Source organism: Carettochelys insculpta, chromosome 10, assembly GCF_033958435.1.
Source record: "Carettochelys insculpta isolate YL-2023 chromosome 10, ASM3395843v1, whole genome shotgun sequence".
Lineage (NCBI taxonomy): Eukaryota > Metazoa > Chordata > Testudines > Carettochelyidae > Carettochelys > Carettochelys insculpta.
The window spans coordinates 26,138,817-26,165,090 of record NC_134146.1 but is presented as its reverse complement, the minus strand read 5'-3'; the positions used below and the strand labels follow the sequence as shown (position 1 = coordinate 26,165,090).

The window sequence follows — 26,274 nt, the reverse complement described above, 5'->3', positions numbered from 1 at the left end:
CACCATTTGACTTACTTGACTTAAACCCTTGTACTCCAGATGGAGTATAGGTCATCTACAAGGCTCTTCCACTTCACTCTGTCTCCAGACAAAACTTCTAGCTGACCCCAGGAGTACCCCAGTTGTTGTCCTTCAATCTCAGTACATCTTCTCCATGTTGTCTGAGGTCTTCCTCTTTTATGTTTTCTTTGTGGGTTCCATTTGAGAGCTTGACGGACTATGCTGGGTGTTGGTTTTCTGAGAACGTGGCCTAGCCATCCCTCCTTTCTTCTCTTGATTTGACTCTCAAGTTGTTCTTGACCTGCGCTGATCCAAAGCTCCTCATTTGTGACTAAGTCTTGCCATTTGTTGTGAAGGATGTACCTCAGGCATCTATTTATGAATGTCTGTAGCTTGTGATTTGAAGACTTTTTAGTACACCAGGTCACGCATCTACACAAGAGCACACTTCACATTTGTGTTGAAGATCCACAGTTTCATTTTCACACATACTATTTGTGAACCACTTGCAATACTACAAAGCAGTCATACTCTCTGTCCCTGTGCTGGCAATAACACCAGTACAAGAATGACTCTGTCCCCAGGCATGTGGAAGGCTGAAAGGGGAGAATGTAAGGGTCAAATCTATAAACTCTCAGTGGAGGCAGACCCCTTGCTTCCACTGACTTCAATAGTACAACTCTCACTGATTTCACAAGGAGCAATATTTGGCCCATTAACTTCTCATATGGTCTTTATCCCAAACAAACCCCTAGCCCTTCTCTTGCCTTTGCCCTGGATCTGATATTTCATTTATGCAGAAGTGAAGCCAAAAAGAGTCAGATGGCAGCCTGTGGGGTAGGCACACTGCAGGTGGTAAAGGCTGTCAGTGGTCACAAATGAAAACGGCAGAATGAAACCTACAGAGAATAGAGAGGAGTCCTGTTACACTGCACGGCCAGCACTCCAGACATGAGCTGAACAGTACTGGCTTGGGGAGTTGCTAACCACTTTAAAAAGCTGTTGCATTCACATGATAACCATAGGAAGCTTTGATGATGTGAGGCTTTGGCTGTCTGTAGTTGGCTGAGTATGAAAGGTCAGACTGGGACTTTTCCAGGCCATGGGGCATTTCTTATTCCTGACAGACTGTCTCGTGCTTGTAATTTTGAAAGCAAGTTCAGTCAGAACCTGCAACAATACAGATATTTTCACTAATGGCTTATAAGAAACAGGAGGGTCCAGGGGGTTGAGCAAAGAGCTAGCCTGGCTTGTGGAAGACATAAGTTTAATTATGCAAAAACAACTAGAAGTCCTGTGGCATCTAACAGATATATTGGAGCTTTCATGGGTAAAGCTTCTGCTGAAGTGGGTCTTTGCCCATGAATGCTTATGCTTCAATATATCTGTTAGTCTATAAGGTGCCATGGGACTTCTTGTTGTTTTTGTGGATACAGACTAACACGGCTACACCTCTGATACCTGTCACCAAGTTTAATTACAGTTACAACTCTGTGTGACTCCCCCAAGCTAGTCACGTCATTACTCTGTGCCTCAGTTTCCCTTCTGTCCTATGGGTCAATGTTATCCCTATCTCACCAGGCTGTTGTGGGGATAAATATAGGAGAAATTGTGGAGTGCTTACATGATGCAGTGATGGGTACAGAATAAGTCCTTAAAATTGGTAAAATTTAAGGCCCTGGTATGGCATGTACTTATGTATCTGCTTAACTTTACACACTGTGGGCTTGATCCTGCGCCAGTTGAAGTCATTGAACTGTCCTAGTCCAGCAGTTCTCATTACACTTCTTTGCACGACCTCATTGTACTGCTATGCTACTACCTTCTGACGAATTATTACATGACTCTGAGGTGGGAGGGGTGGTGCCCCAGGTAAGTTGCTGGAGGAGAGTCTAGTGTGACCCTGGCAACTCCATTATAATGGGGAGATCACGACCCACTTGGGCTTCCAACCTCCAGTTTGAGAATGGTTGCCTTTGTCTCCCTAAAACACCCTTGAGTATAACTCCAGATTTACACTGGTGCAAGAATTTCATTGTTTTTAATATTTCACGTTATAAAAGCAGCAATCTTTATTTTAATCAGGAGACAGCAGGTCTCATTAAACTCCTGGCTGCATTAACAACTATTATAAGCAACTCCTTTGAGTTGTTATAAGTTATATGGGAATTAACACATTTAATGAAAATCATTAAAAAGAGAGGCGAGTAAAAGACAGTATCATCAGATCCTTCTGCAATATTTTTGTGGAACTTAAGCTTTTATTTAAAATAAAATAATGTCTTGCAGTCTTTCCTGCCGTGAAGAAATTGTAACATGTAAATGGATGAATTGATGCTCTGATAAATCTGCTATACAGAAAACTGCCTATCACAGAAGAAAGCAGCAGTGATGAGAACTCCTTCAATATGCAGTGAAATGTGACCTGCACAAGAAACGAAAGACTTAGGCTTGTGTTTTTATTTATGTCTTTGTTGGGCTGTGATGGGGTGAATCACAGAAGTTCCTTTGGGTTATCCGCCTGCTGTGCTGATCATGGTACTCACACCCACCTTCCTGCTCTCTGGGCTCCCCACCACCCTGTCCTGCTGGGCCCTCTCCCCCAGATAAATCACAGAATTGGGGTGACCATCCCTCCTGCAGAACAGGACAAGCACAAAACAAGTTCAGCTCTGGAAGTGCTCAGCATCCATGAAACCAGCCCCCAAATGGGACCAAATCCCTCAAACAAATCCATCTTACCTTGTGTGAAAATTTTACACCGGGAATGCTCATAAATTCAAACCCCTTAAACAATGAAAGAGAGGTGTGCACAGCGGTTGCTTCTCCCACCCCTCACCTCTGGTAACACTTATTTACATTGGGCTTTGTAATAAGCAAAAGTGTTCTTATTGAGTATAAAAAGTAGGAGTTAAGTAGGTGCAAGTAGAAAACAGTCAGATCAAAGTAAATTACTAAATCAAAGTGAATAAAAATGCTTAGCTTGTTTTTTTCCTCAAAAAAAACTTGCTACATGCAAATTCTTACCCTAAACAGCTGTTCTTATTTCAGGTAAAATCTTCAAATCAGAGTTGATCTTTTATTCTGACTTGGGTCTACACAGCTTCTTCAAAGTTCTTTTGTATCCTCTTAGTGTGTGCTAGACAGTTTCAAAAGCCAGCTAAAGACAAAGGCTGATTGCTTCCCATTGCTTAAATAGACTTTTCCCAGGGGCAGGAATCTTTTGTTCAACATCCCCCATCCCCATAGAAAATTACTAGGTTCAATATGAATTCTTGTACCACCTGGTATGGTCACGTTTTGATGAGCCACATTTTGGGCTTACAAAATAAATATAACCATTCACAAGTCATTGGTTTGAGTATTGAATCATTAGCTATCACTAATGGTCCTCATTAACACATTTAGAACTATAATCAGATTCACACATCATACTTCTAACTTTACCTGCAAGAATGATACATACACAGAAATAGGATATGCAGATTCAGTAGATGTAACATTAAATTATGTTACATGAGATACTTATTCTAAAGTGTCTTTGAGTTATGTATCAGAGAAGTAGCCGTGTTAGTCTGTGGCTTTGAGAACAAGACGTCTTGTGGCACCTTGTAGACTCAGATATTTTGGAGCATAAGCTTTCATGGGCAAAGACCCCCGCTTCATCAGATGCATGGTGGGGGGGGGGGTTCAGAAGGGTATTTAAAGAGTGGGGTCCCAGTAAGAGGGAGGGCCAGAGCTGACAAGGTCTATTCGGCAAGGTGGAAATGGCCCAGTGTCAACAGCACTTATCAAAAGAGGAAAAAACAAGTCAGATCAGACAGGGGGATGTGAGCCTTTGTCAGAGTCTGATGGAGAGATATTAGCACCCAGCACAGAGAAACTGCCTTTGTAAGCTGTGAGCCACTCCCAGTCTCTGTTTAATCCATGGTTAATGGAGTCAAATTTGCAAATAAATTGCAGCTCAGAGATTTGTGTCTCCATTTGATTTTTTAATTTTTTTTGTTTCAGAACTGTCACCCTTAAAACTGCCCCTGAGTGTCCAGTGAGATTGAAGTGTTACCCCCCCCAGGCTTCTGTACATTACAATTCCTGCTGTCTGATTTGTCCATTTATGAGTTATGCATATTCAGATGCATAAACCAATTTTCATAAAGCTTGGGGGAGTCCCGTGATAAGGGCCATATACTTTCTTTTCAAAATTAAAAAGCTTTTCCCCCCTGCTTACTTTTACATTAGAAACTGAACTTCTGTCTATGCTGGACGACTTCATGATGGCTGGAGAACTAGGAAATGGTGACAGATTCAACTCAGGTGTGACAACTCATCTCTGAGACCCTAAAACATCCTCCCCTAAATCCCAGATGAATCTTGCCTCTCCAGAGGTGTCTGAGAAAAATAAAAACAAATTTATTTTATTTAAAAAAAAAATCTCGTATGCCTTATTTAACTGGGTGGTCTGCCCTTTAAGGACCAGAGGCCTGGATCCAGATATCTTTCATCAATTATCAGACCCAAGAGGGAGGTGATTATAAAAACTACCAAGTGGTAGAATCAAGGAGGAGCTGTAGTCGGGAGATGGGTTTCTGTAGTAGACCTTGAAGCTGGGGATTGATGGGTGAGGATGTGCATATCCTTTTTTCAGAATTGAGAGAAAAGAGGGGGAAAGCCTTTGTGCAGTGCAGCTCAGAGTGGACAGAATTGCTTTGCTTTGCCTGAAGTTTTATGTTCAAAACATAAAATTTTGCTTTGAAGGAGGCGGCCGTGCTTAATTGGCACCCAGGCTGAGCCCTGGCGTGCCTAGGCTTGGCTGTTCAGAGTCCCAGCACCTCTCAGCTTGCTGCATCAATTGCGAGCACAAAAAAAAATAATAGAAAGAATTGAGCACCAACCCCTCTTTCATTATACATAAAGTGCTCAGGAGCGGGGGCCTGAATCTGTGTTACACATTTTTTTAAAACAAGCACAAAGCCTTATTTACAATTAAATGGGTCACATGCCACCTGTAGTGCCATACTGTAGGTGGGCCTATGAATAAGCTGGTATTATTACTAATGCTGTGAAAGTAATGTATTTTCAAGCTGCTATGTCATTGTATGATTTTTTTTGGAGGGGGTGTTTTTAAACAGAGAAAGAGAAACATTTTCAGAACCTTACTGCTATTTGATTTTTCTTCTTCTGAACACATCTTGTCTGCTTAGATGTTGGTACAATTACTAATGTTTGCAAGTGTAGAAGAGGTATTTCACTGCAAGATTCCTGCTTACCACTTGGTCTTAGGCAAAGACATGTGACAAGAGATGGGCTGCACAAACTCTCAAGGTCAAGACTCAAGGCCAGTTGAAGGAAAACATATATATATATATATATATATATATATATATTCAAAATGAATGGAGGACAAAACCTTGAGAACGCTTTATCTGAACAAGTTCCCTTTTCTTGGTGTTCCTGTGATTTAAACCACACAAGGGTTTTGGGGTGGGTTTCTTTGTTTTTAAAGCCTACCATTGTTGTACTCATAGAACAAAATGTTTTTCCTCTTTGCCAGTTAATTGTAACTTAGATGGGAAGAAAACTGAAACAGTAATATTCAAGAGAGTATACTCAGCTTTCAGTTATGAGCTTTGTACTGTGGTCTTGTTGACAGTTATTTTAGTCCCAGTTCTACTCAGTCACACAGATGTGAATTTGGGGTACTTCCACTCATGGGCTGCAGGTATGAGAGGCGAAGGGAGCAATGCCTCCCTTGGATCTTAGTACTCAACCACTCCCTGTTCCTATTCTGACAGTTCCTGAAGGCTGCCAAAGCAGGCTGCTGAAGCTTGGAGACTGTTGAATCTTCCCCCAGTGTGGATCTGTTAACTTAAAGCTTAAAGCAGTGGAGTCCAATAATAATTCAAGGATTGCCACACTTGTGGTTATGATCCTTGCTTATTCGCCACCCTCCCCCCAAATGAATGCCCTCCCTCAGAGGCAGCCCCCCCCCCAGGCCACCTCCAACTGTATATTCTGGCAACTCACCAGAGCCATCACCACTGAACCTAGGGTTGCCGGGGTTGCAGGAGTTGCACTGTGCCCACCTGTGGCCACGCTGGGGCAGGAGAGGCCACGCTGGCCCAGGCAGAAGCTATAGTACAAAAACTTGCTTCCAAAGTCTTTCTGTCCTTTTTATATATCTCTACGCTCTTTTCACTTCCCACCTCACTGAAGAGAGCCCATGAAGGGACAACACTCCTTTTCTTCTGGATAGCTGAACAAATGAGTTTCCCTTTTGCTTCTGATCACTTGATGAACTATTATAAGAGAACTCTCCACTAAAATTAGTACTATACAAAGATATAAAATCCTTTCATGTGCCTAAAACCTTTGGAAACATATTTTAACATAAACATGTAGTTAAAATTTCATAAACATCTCTTCTTATGAAAATCACACAAAATAAATTAGTGTTCCTTTCCCCAAAACAATTAAGTTTGTTATGAACACATTAAACTGCTCTGATTGGTGAATTTAAAATAATTACTTTGTTTCAGGGAGTTTAAATATGGATCTGGAATGATTACTTTATGAAGGCTTAGCAGTATGTTTAGAACATAAAATCATCTTAGAAATACTGATGAAGACAATGTAAACCAGAGAAGAGCTGTACCACATATTCACAAAATATAATGATGGCTGACTTGTCCTTACAACAAAACTTTTGCACATAAATCTCTGACAAACTTCTGACCGAAATAAAACCTGGGACTGACATTTTTATTCTCAGATTTAGTGCTTTTAAATAAGTGTCCAGTCTTCACAATCTGGCACGCATGCTCCATTTTCTTTACAAAGAGATTTTAGAAGAGTGTATTTTTTTCTCTAAATGTAAGTTGAAGCAGGATGAAGCAGGATGAAGCAGGAATGGGTGAGCAGAAAGGAAAGGGAGAGTGTGGGGCAGTGGGGAGGTGGCAGGACCTCAGCAGCGCAGAGGTGGACTATGGGTACAGACCCAAACTGTGGAACTTGCCTCTCCAAGCAGCAGCTTCACCCACCACCAATGCTTCCACTGAAGTTAACAGAATTACCTCAGGGATAAACTAGTGCAAGATCACAGTTAGGCCCAAAATCTAGAAGAATGAGCATTTGCTCCTCATACATTTTTCCATTTCCATATTTCATTCATAACACAGCCTCTCTGCCAGACTGACAAAAAGCACCAAGGAAAGGATTTAAGTGAAGCAGCTCAGAAGCATGGTGTTCTAAGGAGTCCTGTGTACCAGGACTCTCTGAAGTGGCAATAAAAATGGTAAATAAAATGGGATCCACTCTTAAAACGGCATTCAGAAAAACTCATCATTCAGAGACAAATATTTTCTGCCACTTCTATTCTCTGATGTAGTACTGCACTATTCACTCTGTAAGGCTATGTGTACACTGCAGAGCTATTTCAGGATACTGAGGTATCCTGAAATAATAACTCTGTATAGGAAATGTACCTGGTATTTCAAAATATTTTTAAATACTGGATCTGCTACTTCGGTATCACTCTACCCCTCGTTGAAGGGGGGCTCAGGGATGCCTCGAAATAGCACTGTATTTTGAAATTTGGTGCTATGTAGACAGCACCAAATCCCAAAGTAGTCTATTTAGCTACACTGTTTCTTCTGTACATGAAAACAAGCCATAAAAATCTAAGAGTCTGCTAATCCTTACTCATGTTCATTAATAATTTACTCTTGTGATTAGCCCCACTGAAATCAGTGGGACAATCTTTGGGGGAAACTACTTCTAAGGTAAGCTAAATCTGGGTCTTAGGTGCTGAGATAGACTAACCTGATTGATTACTTATCATCATCATTGTCATCATCAACAACCTTGGGCTCAGTGCCCATTGGTGTCTGATGCCTCCTTCACTATTTCCTTCCATCTTTCCCTCTCCATTGTGGAATGGCTTAGTTTCTATAGAGTAGCTCCACACCAATCTATTATATCATCTACCCATTCTCTGTGGGAGTCTGCTTCTCCTTTTTGAGTCATCCATTATGCCAAATACCAGGGTCTTAACTTTCCACGTGTCATTGATTATGCTTTGTGCTATACTGGCTATGTCTACACTAGCACCCCCCACCATTTGAAAGGGTGATGTTAATGAGATACTTTGGGATATGCTAATGAGGCACTGCAGTGAATTTGCAGCACCTCATTAGCATATCCTAAGTTGTCTCATTAGCATCCCCCTTTCAAAATGTGGGGGGGACTACTGTAGACATAGCCATTGGGTTGACATACTTATCCATACAGTTTCTGTATGCTGTTTTTTATAATCATGTTGTGAGGTTTAAACAAGATAAAATCTTCTGCTTCCTAAGTTTCAATGGGACATTAAAAATATAAATAACTATAATATATTTAAAGGGAGACTCTTTTCATTATACCATTTTTTTCTTCTACTCAACTTTCCCTCTTCCCCAACGTTTGTGTTTTCTCATTGTTTCCTTTCATCCTCACTATTGCTGCTGCTACATTTCAGTTCACTAGCTATGTCTACACTAGAAGCATCTGTCGACAGAAGCGACAGGGAAATCTCAACAGTATTCTGTCGATGGATTGCATCTACGTGCAACTTGCTCTGTGGTGCCAGAAAATGGAATGGCAGCTCTGCAAAGAGGGCTGCCTGGCAACTGGAAGCCCTCTCTGTCGACAGAAGTGGCGACGCTGCACTTTTGTTGAGAGTATTACGTCCAGAGATTGTTAGGCCTCAAATTTTTGAAGGATTATACTGTGGCGGAAAATGCAGAGTTCTGTCAAGAGAATGCTTTAAGTGTGTGGACATTCCCTGAGTTATATCAACAGACGGCCCCTTCTGTTGACAAAACTCTGTAGTGTAGACCCAGCCTAGTAGTTAAATTTAAGATGGAATATCTTTTTCTAACCAGAGCACTCATTGTCTCAGATTTAAATTTTCTTTGTCCTTGTTTGGTAATTGTTTCTAGATAAACTTATTTTGCAGAATTTTTTGTTCCTCTCTTTAAAGTACACAGCATTTGACAACTGTGGTGAAAACAGCTCTTCAGACTAAGTAGCCTTTTCAGAGTACCAGAATTAACATGTTTGATATTAACTGCTGTACCAATCATTCTTTGATGCAAATTGGGGGTAGGCCATTCCGCTACTATTGAGAACGAGAACTTGGTATTTTGGTACTCGAATAGTTTGCTATTAAATGCCAAAAACTGACAGATTAAACATAGAAAACCGCAATATTTTCTGTTTCATTCTAAGTATACTATACGTTTGAAGCTGTATGGAGCAGAATTTAAAGTTACAGTTGTCATTTGAGTTAAGTTAGTTGCTTTTGTTTGGGAATTAAATTTCCCAGATTTTTAAAATGCTATGTCCCTGTAATCTTAACTCCATTTTAATACAAATTTTTGTTTGACTATTTCTTTTGAATGGATGTGGTTCTGTAACCCAAAAAATTGATGGGTTGGGACTGCTGGGATGCCAACTGAGGTGCTTTCATACCACTGAGTCAGCCCACTCTGCCAGGCTGGGCCCCCAGCTAAGGACACTATTGTTCCTGGAAGCTGAGTGCTTGGTTGGCCACCCAGGAGAGATTCAGATGCCACCCATTTGACTGGCAGAGCACCCACAACATGTGTTTCTACTGGTGGTGAACATCCACACATACCTTGGTGCGCATAACAAAATTTATTCCACACACAAATGGAAAAATATAGACTAAACATTGGGCCCTGTGTTAGGGCCTGGGATGGCCCTACCTTGCTCCAGGGCTAGGGCTCTTCTGTACTGTGTGTTGCCCCACCCTGATTAGGGCTTGAGCCTGTCCTGCCTTGCTTCAAGGCTTGAGGGCTCCCTTTAAGACTGTGGGCTTGCTGCCCTGCCATGAGCTAGGGCCTGGGCTCACTTTGGAAAGGTGTGAGCTGATTTTCCCCCAGCACCTGCCTGAGTTAACGCAAGGGGCTGCGAACTGTTGCCGCTTGCCCACCTGAGGCAAGGTGGGAACCCCCTTCCCCAAACCAGTGACTTGGGGGTTGTTTGGGACATGTTGCATTGGGGCGGGATGGCCGCCCACTGACCTGGAAGGGGAGGACCCCTTCCGGGAGTCCAGACCCTGTCACACATATATATGTACCATCTTGCATAAAGCATATCTCAGTTACGTCCTTCATAAAATAAGTATATTTTCATAAAGTATAATATTTTACTGTAGCAAAGGAAATGACCCAGACAGTCAGACTTATGGATATTTTGGCTAAGCTATCTTACATAGGAAAAAGGTCTAAAATAACTAACTACTTCATTCACTGGCAGACTATTGAGAAGGGGATAAAAGGAACAAGCAGCAGAAAACAGTCTAATAATGATTACGTAAAGTAAACAAAGAAAACCTAAACTCTACCAACTTAATTATAGGAACATGACATGAGTCAAAAGGCCAAAACTGGACATAGACTATGACAAGCATATGATCTGCCAGAAAGATGCTGCAGATATATTTATCAGCATTAAGCCAGAAAGAGTGACACTTTGGCCTGACAGAGCACTGCGCTCACTACTTGATACTGTTTCCGTTTACATATACCAAAGTGTCACAAAAACTGCAAAACATAATGGACCATTCAAAAGCTACATTTGAAATGCCAGTCGACTTTCCCAGAAAAGACAAGTCAAAAACAGGTCTCTTAAATCCTCACTGGCATCAGTGGGAGAATTACACAAATATCAAATATAGCTTGTATGTAGTAACAGAACTGAATTTTTGATGCTGAGAGGAGTAAAAGGAGCCTCTGGATTTGTTCTTACCATCTGGCTTAAATTTCATTTTAGACGTTTATGGAAATGGCTTATTTTGCTTCTTATATTTCAAATCATAACAGTTTTCTATATTTTCTTTCTAAATAATCTTTCCCCATTGAATTTTCCTCAGCCAAAAGCTGTTTGCCTTGTGTGTTTTCAAAACAGTGGTGGAGCCAGAAATGCCTGTATGTCCCTCTGTTTGCTGATGAGTGATGGAATCTAAATTTCCTTTTGGATTTTTAAAATTTATTTATGCTATTTGTTGGTATTTGGACTTTTTATTCCTGAGGCCCTGCTGGGGGAAGGAGGAAGGAGAAAAGTCTGTGCCTTTTATGTTTGATAGAATCCTTAAATTTTCAGGCTGCGTCTAGACTGCAGGAAACTGTTGGGAGAGGCTTTTCTGACATTTGGCCCATCCAAACAGGCCCAATTTTTGGAAAACCCCCTTTGTTGAGACATCCCTTCTTCCTCATGTAACAAGGCGTACAGGGATGTTGACAGAACACTCCTGACACGGCAGATCTCTTCCAAGAGATCTGGTTTGGATGCGCACTCTGTCGACAAAAGCCTGCAGTCTAGACATAGTCTCAGAGTGGGAAGCTGTTATTTAGGAACAGCCTCATGCTGTCCAGGCTGAAGTCTTTCACCCTTGATGTAACAGGTGGCTGATGGGCTCACTTTCTGCATCTGGATCAAGGTGTAGTTTTCTATAGGGTGACTAGAAACAGCTAGGAAGACTCTGGATTGCTCCCTTTTAGTTTTAAACACAGAAACTGGCATTTTCTTACCCCTTCAGGAGTGGTCCCGGTTTGGATGAGCTTTGACTCATCTTCTCAGTGGGATGCAGGTCATCATCATCCTTTGATGGATAGAGGGCTGCCTGGCACACACCCAGTGATAGTTGTACAGGTTGAACTTCTCTAGTCTAGCACTCTCTGGTCTGGAACATAGGCACTGACTCCTTTGGTGCTCCAGATCTGGAGCATCCATGGGGAAAAATTAGTGGGTGAGAAGCACCCACTGGCACTAAGCTTCCCACTGTATCCTGTCTCCCACTGTCCCCTCACATACTGGCAGCCTCATGCTTAGCAACTCCTCTGATTCCCTCCCAGCACTTCCAAAGTACCATGTCCCCCTTACCTCTATCAGCACCCCTAACTACCCCAGGCTGGAACCCTGGATGAGGGGATCGCAGCTGGGACTTCATGGCTGGCATCAGATCCCTTGGGTGGGGGCCAGTGGCTGGGACCCCTGGTGGCAGTGGTCCCCCAGGTGACGGGGCCACATTAGTTGCAAAGCACCTCCTGCACCTCTACTTCCTGCACCTATGGAAACCTGCTTGTACTCTATGGGGTCCTCCCATGGTTCAGCAAATTCTTTGGTTCTGGTTGTGTCCCAATGGTGCTGGACTAGAGGTTCAACTTGTAGTATGAATAGGAAACCTGGATTCCTGGGGTGGTGGTAGAGAACTACAGAATGATTTTCCTGCCTGGAACTCCCTCACATTATGAGGGCCATACATATTTAAGAGGCTCTTGCCGTGAATAGGAAGACCAAGCCTTTATCAAGTGAATTTAGGTCTGCAGCAGTCTGAACCAGAGCAGTGGCACCTAACATTCCCTTGCAGTTCAGCCTATGCAGAGGCACTTAGTCTTCACTTCCCCATTTTCTCAGAGGCACGACATATTAGGACACTCACGGATGGTGGGTGAGATCTAAAGGGGCTCCTGCTGATTGGCAGCTCCATCCATCTTATCCTGGTTAAGAGTCTAGTGATCACTAGCAGCAGCACCAACAGCTGCTGCAGGCCTAGGGGCAGGGTGGGGAGGGCTGGCTCCCTGCCGCTGGGGCAGAAAGGGCAAGGCTTAGGGCAGTCAGCCCTGCTTCCCTCCTCCCCCAGTGCACCCTCACAGCAGTGCACTGAGTGGCAGCACAGCACTGCACCATTTCAAAGGGGCCTGGAGCTATGGCCACTGCTGCTGCTACTTTGGTAGTAGAGGCAGCTGGAGCTCCAAGCTCCTTTGAAATGCTGGACCCAGGGGAAACTGCCCTCTTTGTGTGTCCCCCCGCCAATCAGTGGGCTGGTCACTGTAATTTTAAGTCTTGTCACTAACAGGAGCTGTTTAAAACTTCATGTTTTTCTTCACTGATGGACCAAATACACTTTCACTGAAGTTACAGCAATGTAAATGAGTGAAGAATTTGGTAGGAACGTACAACTAATTGTTGGAGTAGCACTTCACCTTTTCAAAGACCACATACCACAGTGATGCTCAGATACCAGGGTGAGGGAGGTCCAGGGGAGAGCATGAACCTGAGCTCTTCAAAGCCCTGTAATAGTGATGTCATCAAAGTGTGTGGTATCAACACATATCAGTGTATGAGGAGGGAGTGTAACTGAACATCAACAAAATTACACTGACTATGCACAAAGTACAATCAAATATACAAAGTAAACTATTGCTTCCCTCAGTTTCTTTCAGTTTTTGTAATCTTAGGTAACTGTAGTAGGTAGAGAATATTCACATAGAATGTGATGTCTCCATGTTTTGCAGATGAAAATGCAAATTCTGCAGAAATCACAGATACCAGAAGTCTATGGGAACAGCCTGAAACTACAAAAAGCCAGAAAACCCACACTTGTGGATTTCTTGTGCCTTGACTATAACTGTTCATTTCAATACATTTAAGCCAACATATCCTTTGATGCATTGTTCTCTTCCAGCTGGCAACTTAGTCATAGTTACTTTGCTGTGTTACTTTTGATTCTTCCTTCGTAAACCACACTGTTTCCTGTGACAATCTGTGTGCTTTACCACAAGTACTTTTGGAAGTAGCGAGGGAGAAATTGATTTAGTAGTACTGTGAGTTAACAGTTTCAGTTCTGGTAAATAAACCCCACAAACAAAAACAACACCATCCTGTAGATTCTAAGGGCTTGTCTATACAGTGTGGCAATGCACACTAGGGGCACTACAGAGGAATTAATGCACAATGTGTTCATACACTTTAGTATCATACCTTCTCGTACACATTTCTTCACCCATGTAGCTGAACCCTAAGCTTTTGTTTAACCTCTCTGCTCTTCCACCCCCACCAAAGCCTAAGTTTCTAGCCCTCTGGGTTGTGAAGTTAACCTTCCAAAGAGATTGATGGCAAAGCTCCTACAAAAATGTCTTCCTGAGTCTACAGAGAGCCTGAAACAACTTTGAGGCGTGGACTTCCCCACTCAGATCAGCCACACATGGGACACTTTAGAGGTCATCACTATTATTTCATCACATTATCTTAGTGGATGGAATGGGGAAGATGGTGAAAGTGAATTTCATGTGTAAAAACTGAAGTGCTGAGAAATGAAAAGATAAAGAGGATGGAACACACGAAGAGAAGGATGCAAGACTGCACAGCATGGAGAGGAAGGCTTGTCAATATGACAATAACTAAGAGTTTTCACAGGATCCACTATTGTTCAGGTTACCTAGCATAGCACATTCACTAGGTTTTGATAATTTTGGACTAGAGGTATTCAGTTCTTACATTTCTAACCTTGATAAAGTTGAGTCGAAGGAGGAATCTGAAAGAGGCTACAGCCAGCATAATCTCTGTTTTTGGATGACAGCTTCATAGTAGGTTACATAAGAAGCAACCTCATACCCACTTAATCCCAAATACATCTGCAAATTTTAACAAAGACAAAGGACTCGAAGTTATTCCATCTTAAAAGATGCTCACCAAAATTAGAAATTTAAACCAGATAGAACAGTTGTCCAAAAAGTCAGTCCATCTCAACACTCCTGCAGTTTTTCAGGAACATAGTGAAGACACTACTTCTCCCACAGGAACTCAGAAGGAACCTGAACTTGCAATTTATAAATATCACAAGTATTAAAACTGATGTTAGCTTAACAAGGTGGGGATCCTACCATTTTTATACATGATCGGGATCTATGCACAAATCCTACTGTATCAGCATGAGATTAATCTGCTTTTGTTTGAGTTAACTCCACTAGTCTGTGGCAAATATGTTGGCAAAGTTGGATTATGTCAAAACAAAACAAAAAATCAGTCATGTAGTATTTTAAAGACTAACAAAATAATTTATTGGGTGATGAGCTTTTGTGGGACAGACCCACTTCTTCTAGCACACCACCTAATAAATTATTTTTGGTCTTTAAAGTGCTACATGACTGATTTTTTTGCTTTGTGAAGATACAAACTAACATGGCTACCTCTCTGTGACTATGTCAAAACAGTAATGTATTGTGAACCAGCCAGGAGTTACTAAGAGCCAAGCCCTCTTGAATGCCCAAATACTGTTCTGTTGGGCAGATGGAAACATAAAATGAATAAACCCCCCACCAACGGATCTCAAAACATAAGAGCCAGCTGGCTAAACTAAAAAGAGAAACTTAAAAGAATGGAGCCTCAATTCAGAGATTTCAAACTGAATACTGGCTGTCTAGAGAGATGGACCCTACTGTATACTCAGAAAAAGGATCAACTCTGACCCAGCAAACTGAAAATTTAATGATCCGGTGATCTGAAGACAGACCCTGAAAAAAATTCATACTCCGGTCACTTAATATGGTTCTACTAGCTAAAAAGAATTTCTCTTCTAGGATGTATTCTGGGATTCACTTTAAATTCAAGCACTGGTCGGAGAAAAGTAAGGTCCTGTAAAAATACCACTTGAATTTGTACTCACCATAAACTAAGATCAGCCTATATGTGATGTCAAAATGAGAGACCTTAACATGAGACACACATCAAAAGAGATGCCACTCCAAAGGGACTTTACTGAACGGGACTTTATTGGACTTGGTTAATCCTACTCGTTGGGGCTCAGATGTCCCTTAGGATTCAACTCAGCCATGTTGTGTTGCTCAGGCTCCCTCCTCCGTAGTATTCCATAGATCCTAGGAAGTCATCCTCCCAAGATTTTGGTTAGCAAAGTGTCCAAATAAATATGTAAAGTTTCCACCAGGTCCTTGAGTTTACGTTCTCATTCATGAGACTTCAGTTTTGAACATTCTTCCATTTTGGATGCACCCTTTAGAAAGAGAGTGCTTTAACTGACAATAATGCAGCAGAAAGTGTAAAAAAACAACCAACCAGCAACAACTAGAATTCACTTCCTACTCAGGCATTTTACCTTGACACCTTCAACAAACTGCTCAATTGCTATTTTGTTTTGATGTTTGACTAGTTTTTTTATTTTGTAGCCTCTGCTTATAGTCCAAAAGTAGTTTCTTCTTTGCCCTCTGTGCTTCCCCATACTTCCTTCTCAAGTGTTCCACACACTTCGCAGTTTCTCCACACAATGGGCCTTCTTTAGGAGGTACAGGGACTACCAGAGGACTCTGAGAGGGAGGTAAAAGGAAGCAATGCAGGGATACATCTTTTCTCCCCAAAAAGTCACTCAGAAGAAACCATTACAATTGCTTTGACGTCTCCTGATCTCCTTTACCAAAATAAGATCTTACAAAAGAAAATAGAGATTTTCTTCTTTCTTCGCCTGTGACTTGATCTCAGATTAGTTTAGTAAATGAAATTTTAGCTGCCTTTTTTTTTTGTTTGTTTTTTTCTTGCTCTGTTTTGAGTAAAATGCAGCTTCCCTAGTGTTACAACGACAGTACATTCTAGAGCAGACAGAGCGTGGGCAAATGGTGCTACACTGGACTGGGGCATACACCAGGTTACACTACGGGTAGCACTTCTGCAGATGAATGTTTGGTGAAAATCAGCCACGAGTTTGTTTTAGTGGAGACAAGTTAAAAATAGCTATAAATTAGAAACCTCTTGCGTAATTCACTTCAAATTTCGTAGAAAAATGTCCTCTCTTCCCCAGCTCTAGCCTATCAACTGTGCTTTAATGGGAAGGTCCCTTTATTTTGGAGATGACAGCAAAAATGAACTTATAAAACAAACTCTGGAGTGGCTATACAATCCATAATACATGTGTTTCCAAACAGTGTTACCTCAAGATTTCTTATGGCATGAAATATGCGCTTTGAAATCTTACTTTGTAGACAAAGAGATGAATTTAAAAAAACAAAACCCTAAAACAAAAAAAAAAAAACCTGCAAAAAAACCAACCAAAAACGAAAACCATCTAAAAGAAGAAAGTCAATTTTTTGATAAATACAACAAAATAAAAACTAACATTTGAACGTTCATCATTTTGACATGCAATCCACTCACACATCCTTGGTTTTGTGGCAACGGGCAAAGATTTGACAGGTGACCTTCAAGCCCCACATATTATGCTGAAACCAATTACTCTGTGATATGCAAAGCTCCCCACTGCAACTGCCTGGATCTCGCAGTTACTCTTCCTTTCGCGGTTTGAGGAATTGTGATCTACTTTTCCTCAATCGCTACCCCGAGGGGGTAAACTCCGCCCTGGAAATCCTCCGGCTGGGCGCGGCGCAGTTACCCCTGCGCCCGAGGGTGTCCGCAACAGAAGGCTCCGCTCCAGAGTCCCCGCGAGCGCGCTCGGGCTGCCCGGCTGGTTTGCAGTAACACCAGACATACCGACCCCTGCCGCGCCCGCTCATCCCTCCGCCTCTGCCGTGCAGGTGCCACGCGGCGCAGCTCGCAGCTCTGCCCCGGAACCGGGGACCAGCCGCCACCCGCAGCGACGAGCTTCCCCGCCGTGCGAGGCAGACCCCCAGCTGCAGGGCAGAGCGCGTAGCTGCCGCAGCTTCGTCTACCCCCCGCCCGGCGTATCCCTCCGCCGGGTCTGCCTCCACCCCGCCCCCGTCCGCTGCGGCTCCGAGACGCGTCCGAGGGGAGGGGGAGCGGCAGCCCCACCCCCTCCTCTCTCCTCTCCCCGTGGCCGGGCGCGCGCTGCTCGCTGCAGGGCTCGGCTGCCGCTCCGCGCGCGCCTGTGAGACCGCCGCCGCCGCCCTCCGCTCCTCCGCCCGACTGCGCCAGGCGAAGACGATGGCCGGCTGGCAGAGCTACGTGGACAACCTGATGTGCGATGGCTGCTGCCAGGAGGCCGCCATTGTCGGCTACTGCGACGCCAAGTACGTCTGGGCCGCCACGGCTGGGGGCATCTTCCAGAGCATCACGGTAAGGGCCGCGGACCCCGCGCCGCCTGCGAGCCTCCCGCCCGGCCCGGCGCGCCGGGCACCGCCGCTGGGGGGCGGGAGAGGGGGGGGCAGGATGGTGCAAAGAGCCGCCGCTCGCTGGGGTGGGGGGCCGCCGTCTCCTGTCCGGTGAGCGCCGCAGCGAGGCCGGCAGCGAGCGGGACAGTGGGGTCCCACCCCCGGGCCCTGCCGGGCGGCGCGAGGGGCCCGGCAGCCCCCAAGGGCGCCGCGGGTTTGGTCGGGGTCTGGCCCGAGAGAGCGGCGGGGGCCGTTATGTGGGTGGGTGGGCGGGGGTGGCTGTTCTGGACGGCGGCCCGCGGCTTGCCCCCCTCCCCCGCGGGGGCGCCGTGCTGCGGGGGCGCCCCGCGCCGGCTAAGCCGGAGCCGGCAATGCGGCGGAGGGAGGGAGGGAGGGAGGGCGGCCGGAGGAGAGAAAGGCCGGCGGTGGTGGAGACTTGGCGTAGGGATGGCGGCGCCCCGGCCTGGCCGCTGCGGAGCGGTTACGTACCTGGCGTAGGCGGCTTTCGTGAATCCTCGCCGTTGGCTACATGTTTTCCATCTCCAAGATGGCGCACTGCCATTGACTCCCCCTCCCCGCTTTCTGTCCGCCCTCCTCCGCGGCCCTCCTCCGGGGCATCAATCATCCCGCCCGCGCTGCACAGCCCTGCCCGCCCGCCGCTCCCCGCGGGCGGCCGCGCTCCCGGGCGGCCGGGCGCTCGCAGAACCGTTTCAGGACCAGGGAAAGCCGGTTGAAGGGGGCCGTATCGCTCCCTTTCTGTGCCAGAGCGGCGCGGCGGGTGGTGGGGAATTGCGTGTGGGGGCTGCACCCTGGTGTCGTGGTGCGCGTTTTGCAGCAGGCCGAGGTGCCCCCTCCCCTCGTCCGCCCCGTAGGCCTCTGCCGTGCTGCAGCCTGGGCGCCCGGGTTGCTACTCTCTTTGTGGGGAGAGGCGGGGGTGGGCGCAGTCATGTCATGTTGGATTTGCCCTCCATACCAGGTGGCTGTCGTGCCTGCCAGTTCTCCGTTCTCTCCGTAGGCCCCTCTTTGCTGGCAGACTTGGTATGCAAAGGCAGCCCTCCTACATAAAAGCTTTCTCCTCCCACCTCCAGAGTTAAGTGATCTCATTGCACGGCCACAGCTGCACCCCCCACTCCTCAGACCCTCTTCTAGGATATGGTGTCAGTAGGGAGTAGCCATACAGGCCACCGCTCAGGAAACCAACTCTGCAATTATAGCCTTTCCCTACCTAGAGATGGTTAATCAAGTGGTGCCCTGAGGATTTCCAGCTGATGTCAGAGTCCCCACCCCCCATGTGTCCTTGTGCCTTTTTAGGATTTGGCTAGGCACAGTACCCGTGTATGATTGAAAAAGGCCAGGCAAGGCCTACTATGACTGTGCAGTTCTGCAGGGCAACGCCTCCTTTCTCCTTGCTTGCTTACTGTTAGGAAGCATATTGCTCCTTCCTTGCTTTCACTCCACTGCCACCTCCTTTTCTATCTTGAAAGCAGTGCTGCGGAGAGAGTCCCCTGTGGAAGGGGACACAGATTTTGTGGGTAAAAGGTGTGGGGTTAATGCAACCAAATATCTTTTTAAATGCAGCCTGTCTTGAGCTCCCGCAAGGACTAAAGAGCTCGATTTCCCTGTGCACAGAGGGGTCACTTTAGTGTTGTGTTCCTCTCTTCCACTTTTTAGGGTACTGTGGAACCTATGTGTTTGCTGGAACTATGGCACTGTTGGTATCTGAGGGCACTGTCTGGATCATTCAAACTTAGCTGTGCTATTATGTAACACTCCTTGCGCCTAAAAAAGGACAAAGCTGAACATTTTTTGTGCAACATCAATTTGGCTACATTTTGCATTAGAGTCATAGTTATTTGGCCTTTCATAGAACTGTGGCACCTGACCTGAGAGGAGTATGTTAATACCGTACACATTGTTGTCAAGGCAAATGGGACTGGGGAACACCTGCATCACTGTTTATCAAGACAAGGTCTGGAAGGCTTTTTTGGTTCCTCAGTATCAAGTAACAAAAGTGTGATTCATTTGCTTACTAAAATAAGTGCCCCTCCCCCTGTAGTTAACAAAATGCTTGATGACATCACATTGCCTTCTTCCAAAAGAAGACTTATTGGAATCTAACTTCTAGACCTTATCAGTATTTGAGATTTAATTTATAACTGTACAATTAATATTACAGTCTAACTATGAAATATCTCAAAACCACACTTGGATTCACTTTTAAAATGGTACTAAATTAAGGAAAATATAACTGTAAATAACGAATACTTGCCTCCAGAAGTGCTTTGTCTTGGGAGAAACTTGAATGACCCTTATGATTGGAAATTAAGCCTGTAAGCTACTTAATTTAAAATACACAAAATCTAGTATCTTCTGCGAAAGCTAGTTGAGAAAGTTTGGAGTGTAACACTGAATTTCTTTTTTAACAGCCTACAGAAATAGATATGATTGTAGGAAAAGATCGAGAGGGTTTCTTCACCAACGGTTTGACTCTTGGTGCAAAGAAGTGCTCTGTGATCAGAGATAGCCTGTATGTTGATAGTGAATGCACAATGGACATCAGAACAAAGAGTCAAGGTGGCGAGCCAACGTACAATGTTGCAGTAGGCAGAGCTGGTCGAGGTAAGCTGTGCAGTTTTTTTTCTCCAAAATTTTAAACTAGGAAAACAAGAATGCAGCCTTCAAAACTAAGGACTAATCACCAAATTACTTAAAACTTTCTTCAAATTAATGTAGAATCTGCACAGACACAAACCCTGGTGTTTAATTTTGATCAATCTGTTTTCCAAGATTGGGTCCATATCTAGCATTCCTAGATGAGTGACCTCTGTTGAGCACTTAATTGTCTTTGTCATATGGCAACTTGTGCCTACAGACTTTAATAAAACAGTATAGTCTGTGTATCAGTTGGACTAAATTCAGTCTGTCAGCCATATGCACTAGCTATGTTGCTGTTAACATTTTTGGAGTCTAAAACATAGTGTCATAATGATGGTGAATGTTTATTACATCTTTTTGAAATATCTTGTTCAACATAGGCATACTCTAACGTGACTTCTCTACTAAAACCTCTTCCGCAGAGAATTGAAATTCTTGTATGGAATACCTAGTTTGAATCATAAGTTATATACTCTTAAGTTTTATTCTAACTCTGTTGAGAATCTTGAAGCCTTGATTCTGAATCAACGAATGAACTCTGTCCAACAGCATAGCTGTAAGCGATTTATAAAAAGCTTGTCTGCTTGTGCATTTCATCTAAGCTTCTATAAAATACACCCTACTTGGAAGGAACTCGACTCTATTCCAAAAGAAATTTCTCAAAACTCTGGGTACAAGCATATGAGAACATCCAAGACATTCTTGGCATTTTGTTGATCACTGTTGTAGACTTAATATGTTGGAAACCAAGGTCAATGTATAAACAAAAAATAGATACAGAGACACTCCAGTATTGTGTAGTTTTAGGTAGGCTATGGAGATGTTCTGAGTATTTTAACAATATATTCAAATGGAATAGATAAAGATTTCTGAGCTGCTTGGCTAAATGACTAATTCTCTTCCTTTCCTTTTAAGGAAAATTGGTTTCACTCTCTAGATAATTGTTGATTATAGTTACTTTTATGTTTGCATTATTTAAGATATGCCCCCTTGTGATCTGGTCTTAGTGCAGTTCTGCTGCATACCCACACGTAGGCCAAATGTATTTATTGCAGTAGTTCCTGTCCCACCATTCTTAATTCAAACTTCAATTTAAAGTGAGCCAGTATGCTGTGAAATAAAATTTGGAACATTTAAGTTATGCCTGGCATAATGTGATCTTTATTTTTTAGAATTTCATTGTTTAGAAGCATATTTTTCAATTATTGATTCAAATTTTCAGTTGTGCAAAATTTCAGGCTGGTCACACAGTGGAGGAATACAGAAGCATCTAATGTTAGACACAGATTCAAAAAATTCAAAAAATTAGTATTAAAACGTTGATATCATGTTAAAATATACAAAGCAAATATCCTCATAGCAAACTATAATTCATTCTCAAGTAACATTTCTTTCTTTGTCTATCTGTAAGTTGCATTTATGGATGGATGTAGTTTTTCATTGGCTTGAGTGGATGGTGAAACCAACATTTACTAAGAAAAATCTAATCCTTCCAAGTTCATATGTATTTTATTCTAGTGACATCTGGTGGCAGTTAGCATGTAAAGCCTCATGGCATATTGTGTACTATTGGCTAGAATTCTGTAGGAAACAGATACTGCTAAAGCAGTATTGTCATTGTTGTAGTGTACCTTTGTATGGAGAAAGGGGAGAAACTAGATTTAAAATGAGCCCAGAATTACCTTCCAAAAAGCAAACTGCTCTATAATGGAAGGGGAGTTTCAGCATTTCACCCAGAATTAATTTGTTTATATACCTTTACAATACTGTCATAAACACAAACTTGTACATAAAAGTTACTTAAACTTTAATGATAAACTGCCAAATAAAATACACCCATTACCACTCCAAACTTAATTTCTAGACTAAAAATACTAGAATCTCCTGTGTATTCTGACATTGCTACCTTTCTCCTTTTTAAGATCTTTATTTTGTCTACTTCCTAAGATATACCCAAAGTTTCCTGGTCAGAGAGGTTAGATGGTAACATGCACCATGATAAATTTTATCTTTAAAATAGAAGTAATGACATATTGTCAGGTGTTTTGCAAAGTTATACTGTTAGCACACAACTTCTCTCTTTGGAGTCATGGAGACTTCTCTCTCCCTACCCTGTAGACATTTGTAGTTTAGAAAGCTCTTGTAGAGCTAGCTTAATATCCAAATAGCAAAACTTTGAATTTGTGTACCTTGCAGTATCTAATTAAAACATGCATTATTTTCTTGTCTAACACTCTAAAACCTCTTTTTTTTTTCTTTTCTCTTTCAGTCTTGGTCTTTGTAATGGGCAAAGAAGGGGTCCATGGAGGCGGATTGAATAAGAAGGCATACTCAATGGCAAAATACTTGAGAGACTCTGGGTTCTAGTTGCTAGGCAGACTGTTAAGTATTAGGGGAAAATTGCTATTAAACTTTCCTGGCAGTGGGCTTTAAACCTTACATTCTGGAAACTTTATTAGCAATGCAGGGTGATGGGGTATGAACCTGTGTCTCCTTTGTATCCCTTTGTTGGTGGGGAAAGGTTTTTTTTTTTTGTTTGTTTTCTTTTTTTGTTTTTTTTTTAATTCTGTTCATTTCTGTTTTGTTTCATTGTGTACTCCAGCATTGGTTATAGTCATGGGAAAGGAAGGTGTCTGTGGAGGGACACTGAACAAGAAAGCATGTGAACTGGCTTTATACTTGAGGAAGTCTGACATCTAAGCAGCCTCTCCCCATTCACCTAGCAACTGTCTTCATTACCACCCAGTTGTGTTCACAATGCTACCAGACTCTAGATGGTAGTTGTTCTTTTTTTTTTTTAATTTACCCATTTTTTCCTAATATCATGATTCCAGTTACCCTTGTGTTCATTTGTATGTTAACCACTGTATGTAACTGAGTCCCATATCTGGTACCATTTTCACATGATACGCATGATACCTTGAAAAATGTTTTTTGCAGGGGAGTATGCCAAGTCTAGCATTTGCTTGTCTTAGCAGCTAATACGGTATTGACAACTAAAACAATTTAAACACTAAACAAGGTGCCGATTGTACAATCTGACTTTATCAATGTCTCTTCAGCACTTTGAGCAATTACACAGCTCATTTAGGTCTTCCTTTTGTAGAGCATGGTTGGTGGGTGGGGGAAGTGCATGCATATCTTCTCCCTTGTCCACTCTTTCATCCATATTTTATTTGCTTTCACCTATTTTTATACAGTGCCTGGTTTGTTTAACCAATTTGCCACTCAAAAGCTACTGTGTTTGATTGGTTTTGTTGTTCCACTTCACTGTAGACTTACAAAACTCTTCTTGTTATCTGAAGCACACACTGCTTAATGGGTGCAACTACAGAACTATCCAGTGGTGTAGATGCATTTCTTCCCTGATCTTACAGTCACAGTCCTGAATGAATACCCAGGGACATTCCATCATTGCAATAGCTCAGGCACTTTTTTTTTTTTTAATGCCAGCTCCTGTTCTGTAGTTGAATTGTAAAAGGCTGCCATTATGGACATTAGCTATTTCAACATAACCACCTGGAGTGTGTCCGATTTCAGTTTTTCATAGGACCAATTTTTAATTTGCAGCTTGAGGTTTTATATGAAACTACAGGGACATTGTAGAAAACTGCCACCTTCTGCTAAACATTGGTTGCCTGTTCTCCAATCTTTTTGTCTGATCTAACTGATAATGTGAAGAGACATGCTGCTCCAATACCAATGTTAATATGAGGGGTGGTAGTTCATAAGTTTAAAATTGTTGAAAATTGTACCATTTCAAATTTAAATAGTCATTTGGCGTGCCTCACCCTTGCTGCGGAAATTGTGGAGTAAACTGCCTTGTGCACTAGTCATCTAAAATGTATAACCAAACTGTCCATTCAAGCACGGTACTAACTTGTATGTCCATTTAAACAGAACTGCAGAACTCTGTATAAAAAATAATAAACGGGAGATGGTATTGGTTGGAATAACTGACTTGGCTTTCTTGTGATGAATTTTTTAATATGTATTCTGTGCCATACTATTGTTTAAAAAAATGAACTGTTGCTATTGTGAGATGGATTTTAACTGACTATAAGGATTTCTTTGAATGGCACTACTTTAGGGACATTCTAGTATTTGCTTCTATTATTTGGGCCTTGTGGATAATGTACAGATTTAAACAAATTCTTGTTGCTGATTTGTCCATTTCTTTCCCTGCTCTTTTACATCTGGGATACAGTCTAACTCATCTGATTTAATATGCATTTCAAAAAATGCCATAACTATTAAACACCTTGTTTACAGACAAAATAAATTTATTCCAACCAAATAAAATCAGACTCTTGTAACTTTTTTTCACCAGACGTTTCTAAAACAATATACTTCATATAGTTTATAACACTAACTTGTGCCTTTCTAAAAATATAATATAGCTCTGCAGGAACTGTAGAACAGCATTACTGTATTGATGTTAGTCCTTTTGCTGTAAAGATGGCTTTTTAGAACACTAAACTGATTTTAACCACTTAGGGAGTTTAAGTCATAGCAAGGGCTTTAATAGTCCTCATGTTTGCTTTTTTTTTTTTTTTTAACGTCTTGTGTGGCCGGGGGGGAGTTACCTAAGAGAAAATCCAATGGCAGTTTGTTTTACTCTTTGGGATGCTGTTTAAACATTCTCTGTCCAAGCTGCCTCAGGGGTATGTAAATACAATAAACACTTTTTACAACCTACACACTTTTAAAAACAGGTGGGATGTGACCAGTGCTGTACTAGTGTTTCTATTAGTATAAGAATTAGCCCTCTTGATACAAATCCACATTGTTCTTGAAGACAGCATATCAAACAGTTCAGCAGCCAGCTGTTAAAACAGGTTCAACCTTTGCAAGTCTTTCAGATGGTCTTCATTGATGACTGTGCACAAATTCTGCCAGCAGTTCCCAGGACAACAACTACATTAATACTGGGCACGACGGCTACTTCTAAACGTTGCACTTTGAGGGAATTGTCTCTGAAAGTTCACTTGAAAATTAAAAAGGTCCTTCACTAAGATACATATCCAAGGAAGGAAACAAGGACAAACCATGAAACACTAATTTTACCTAAGATTCCAGATGGCTTTTCTTAAACTGTGTCCCAACGGCCTGGAAAAATCTTCTCATGTGCCCCGTCCCACTGTTTTAAACAGTCTTTACCCTCCTTTCTGTTCAGTCTGTGAGCCTGCTCTTATATACCACAAGTACTCTTATCAGGTAAGTAATAACTCTCCTGGCACCTTCCTTAGTCAAATAAAGCACTTTTTTCCAGTGTTATTTCACATTTTTTTGCACTTTATCACTCTCTCCTTACTTTCAGCCCGTTGTCCTCAGTGAAACCCATATTTTACTCCATCGAACTAAAAACTTCACATTTAAAATTTTTTTCTTACCTTGCTAATAATGTTGATCTCCCCTTTCCTCCTATTTTAGATCCACTTTGCTGCAAAGACATCTCCCCTGAAAACAAACAAACAAACAATATCTTGAATATTTCTTCAATATCAAAATAGAAAACATCCGTTAAATCAGGCCTGGGGTCTATTTAAGTATCGTATCTGATAGTAGTCAATATCAGCTCTTTCAGAATAAACCTGGCAATAGGCTTGTAAGGAATAATCTACTTGCAGGAAAAGTCACCAAGACTGGTTTATACTGTGAAGTTTGTGGGATTGACTCACCCAGAGTATTTTTTTGGTTG

At 42.6% G+C, this 26,274-nt stretch overlaps 1 protein-coding gene and 1 long non-coding RNA gene across 4 annotated transcripts in view; one reads left to right on the top strand and one right to left on the bottom strand.

Annotated features, from left to right (window-relative positions):
* LOC142018333 (uncharacterized) overlaps positions 1 to 15,637 on the bottom strand; it is a 101,508-nt gene extending 85,871 nt beyond the window's left edge. For all 3 annotated transcript variants that reach the window (XR_012646793.1, XR_012646791.1, XR_012646792.1), the window contains exon 1: positions 15,512 to 15,637. This is a non-coding gene — a long non-coding RNA (uncharacterized LOC142018333). The remainder of the gene's footprint in view (positions 1 to 15,511) is intronic.
* A 1,972-nt stretch (positions 15,638 to 17,609) lies between these two features.
* PFN2 (profilin 2) lies at positions 17,610 to 24,875 on the top strand. The gene is made up of 3 exons (XM_075004062.1): positions 17,610 to 17,883; positions 20,345 to 20,537; positions 22,843 to 24,875. Exons 1-3 carry the CDS (start codon positions 17,752 to 17,754, stop codon positions 22,938 to 22,940), a joined length of 423 nt encoding a protein of 140 aa, XP_074860163.1. The 5' UTR covers positions 17,610 to 17,751; the 3' UTR covers positions 22,941 to 24,875.
* Positions 24,876 to 26,274: the final 1,399 nt, after the last annotated feature.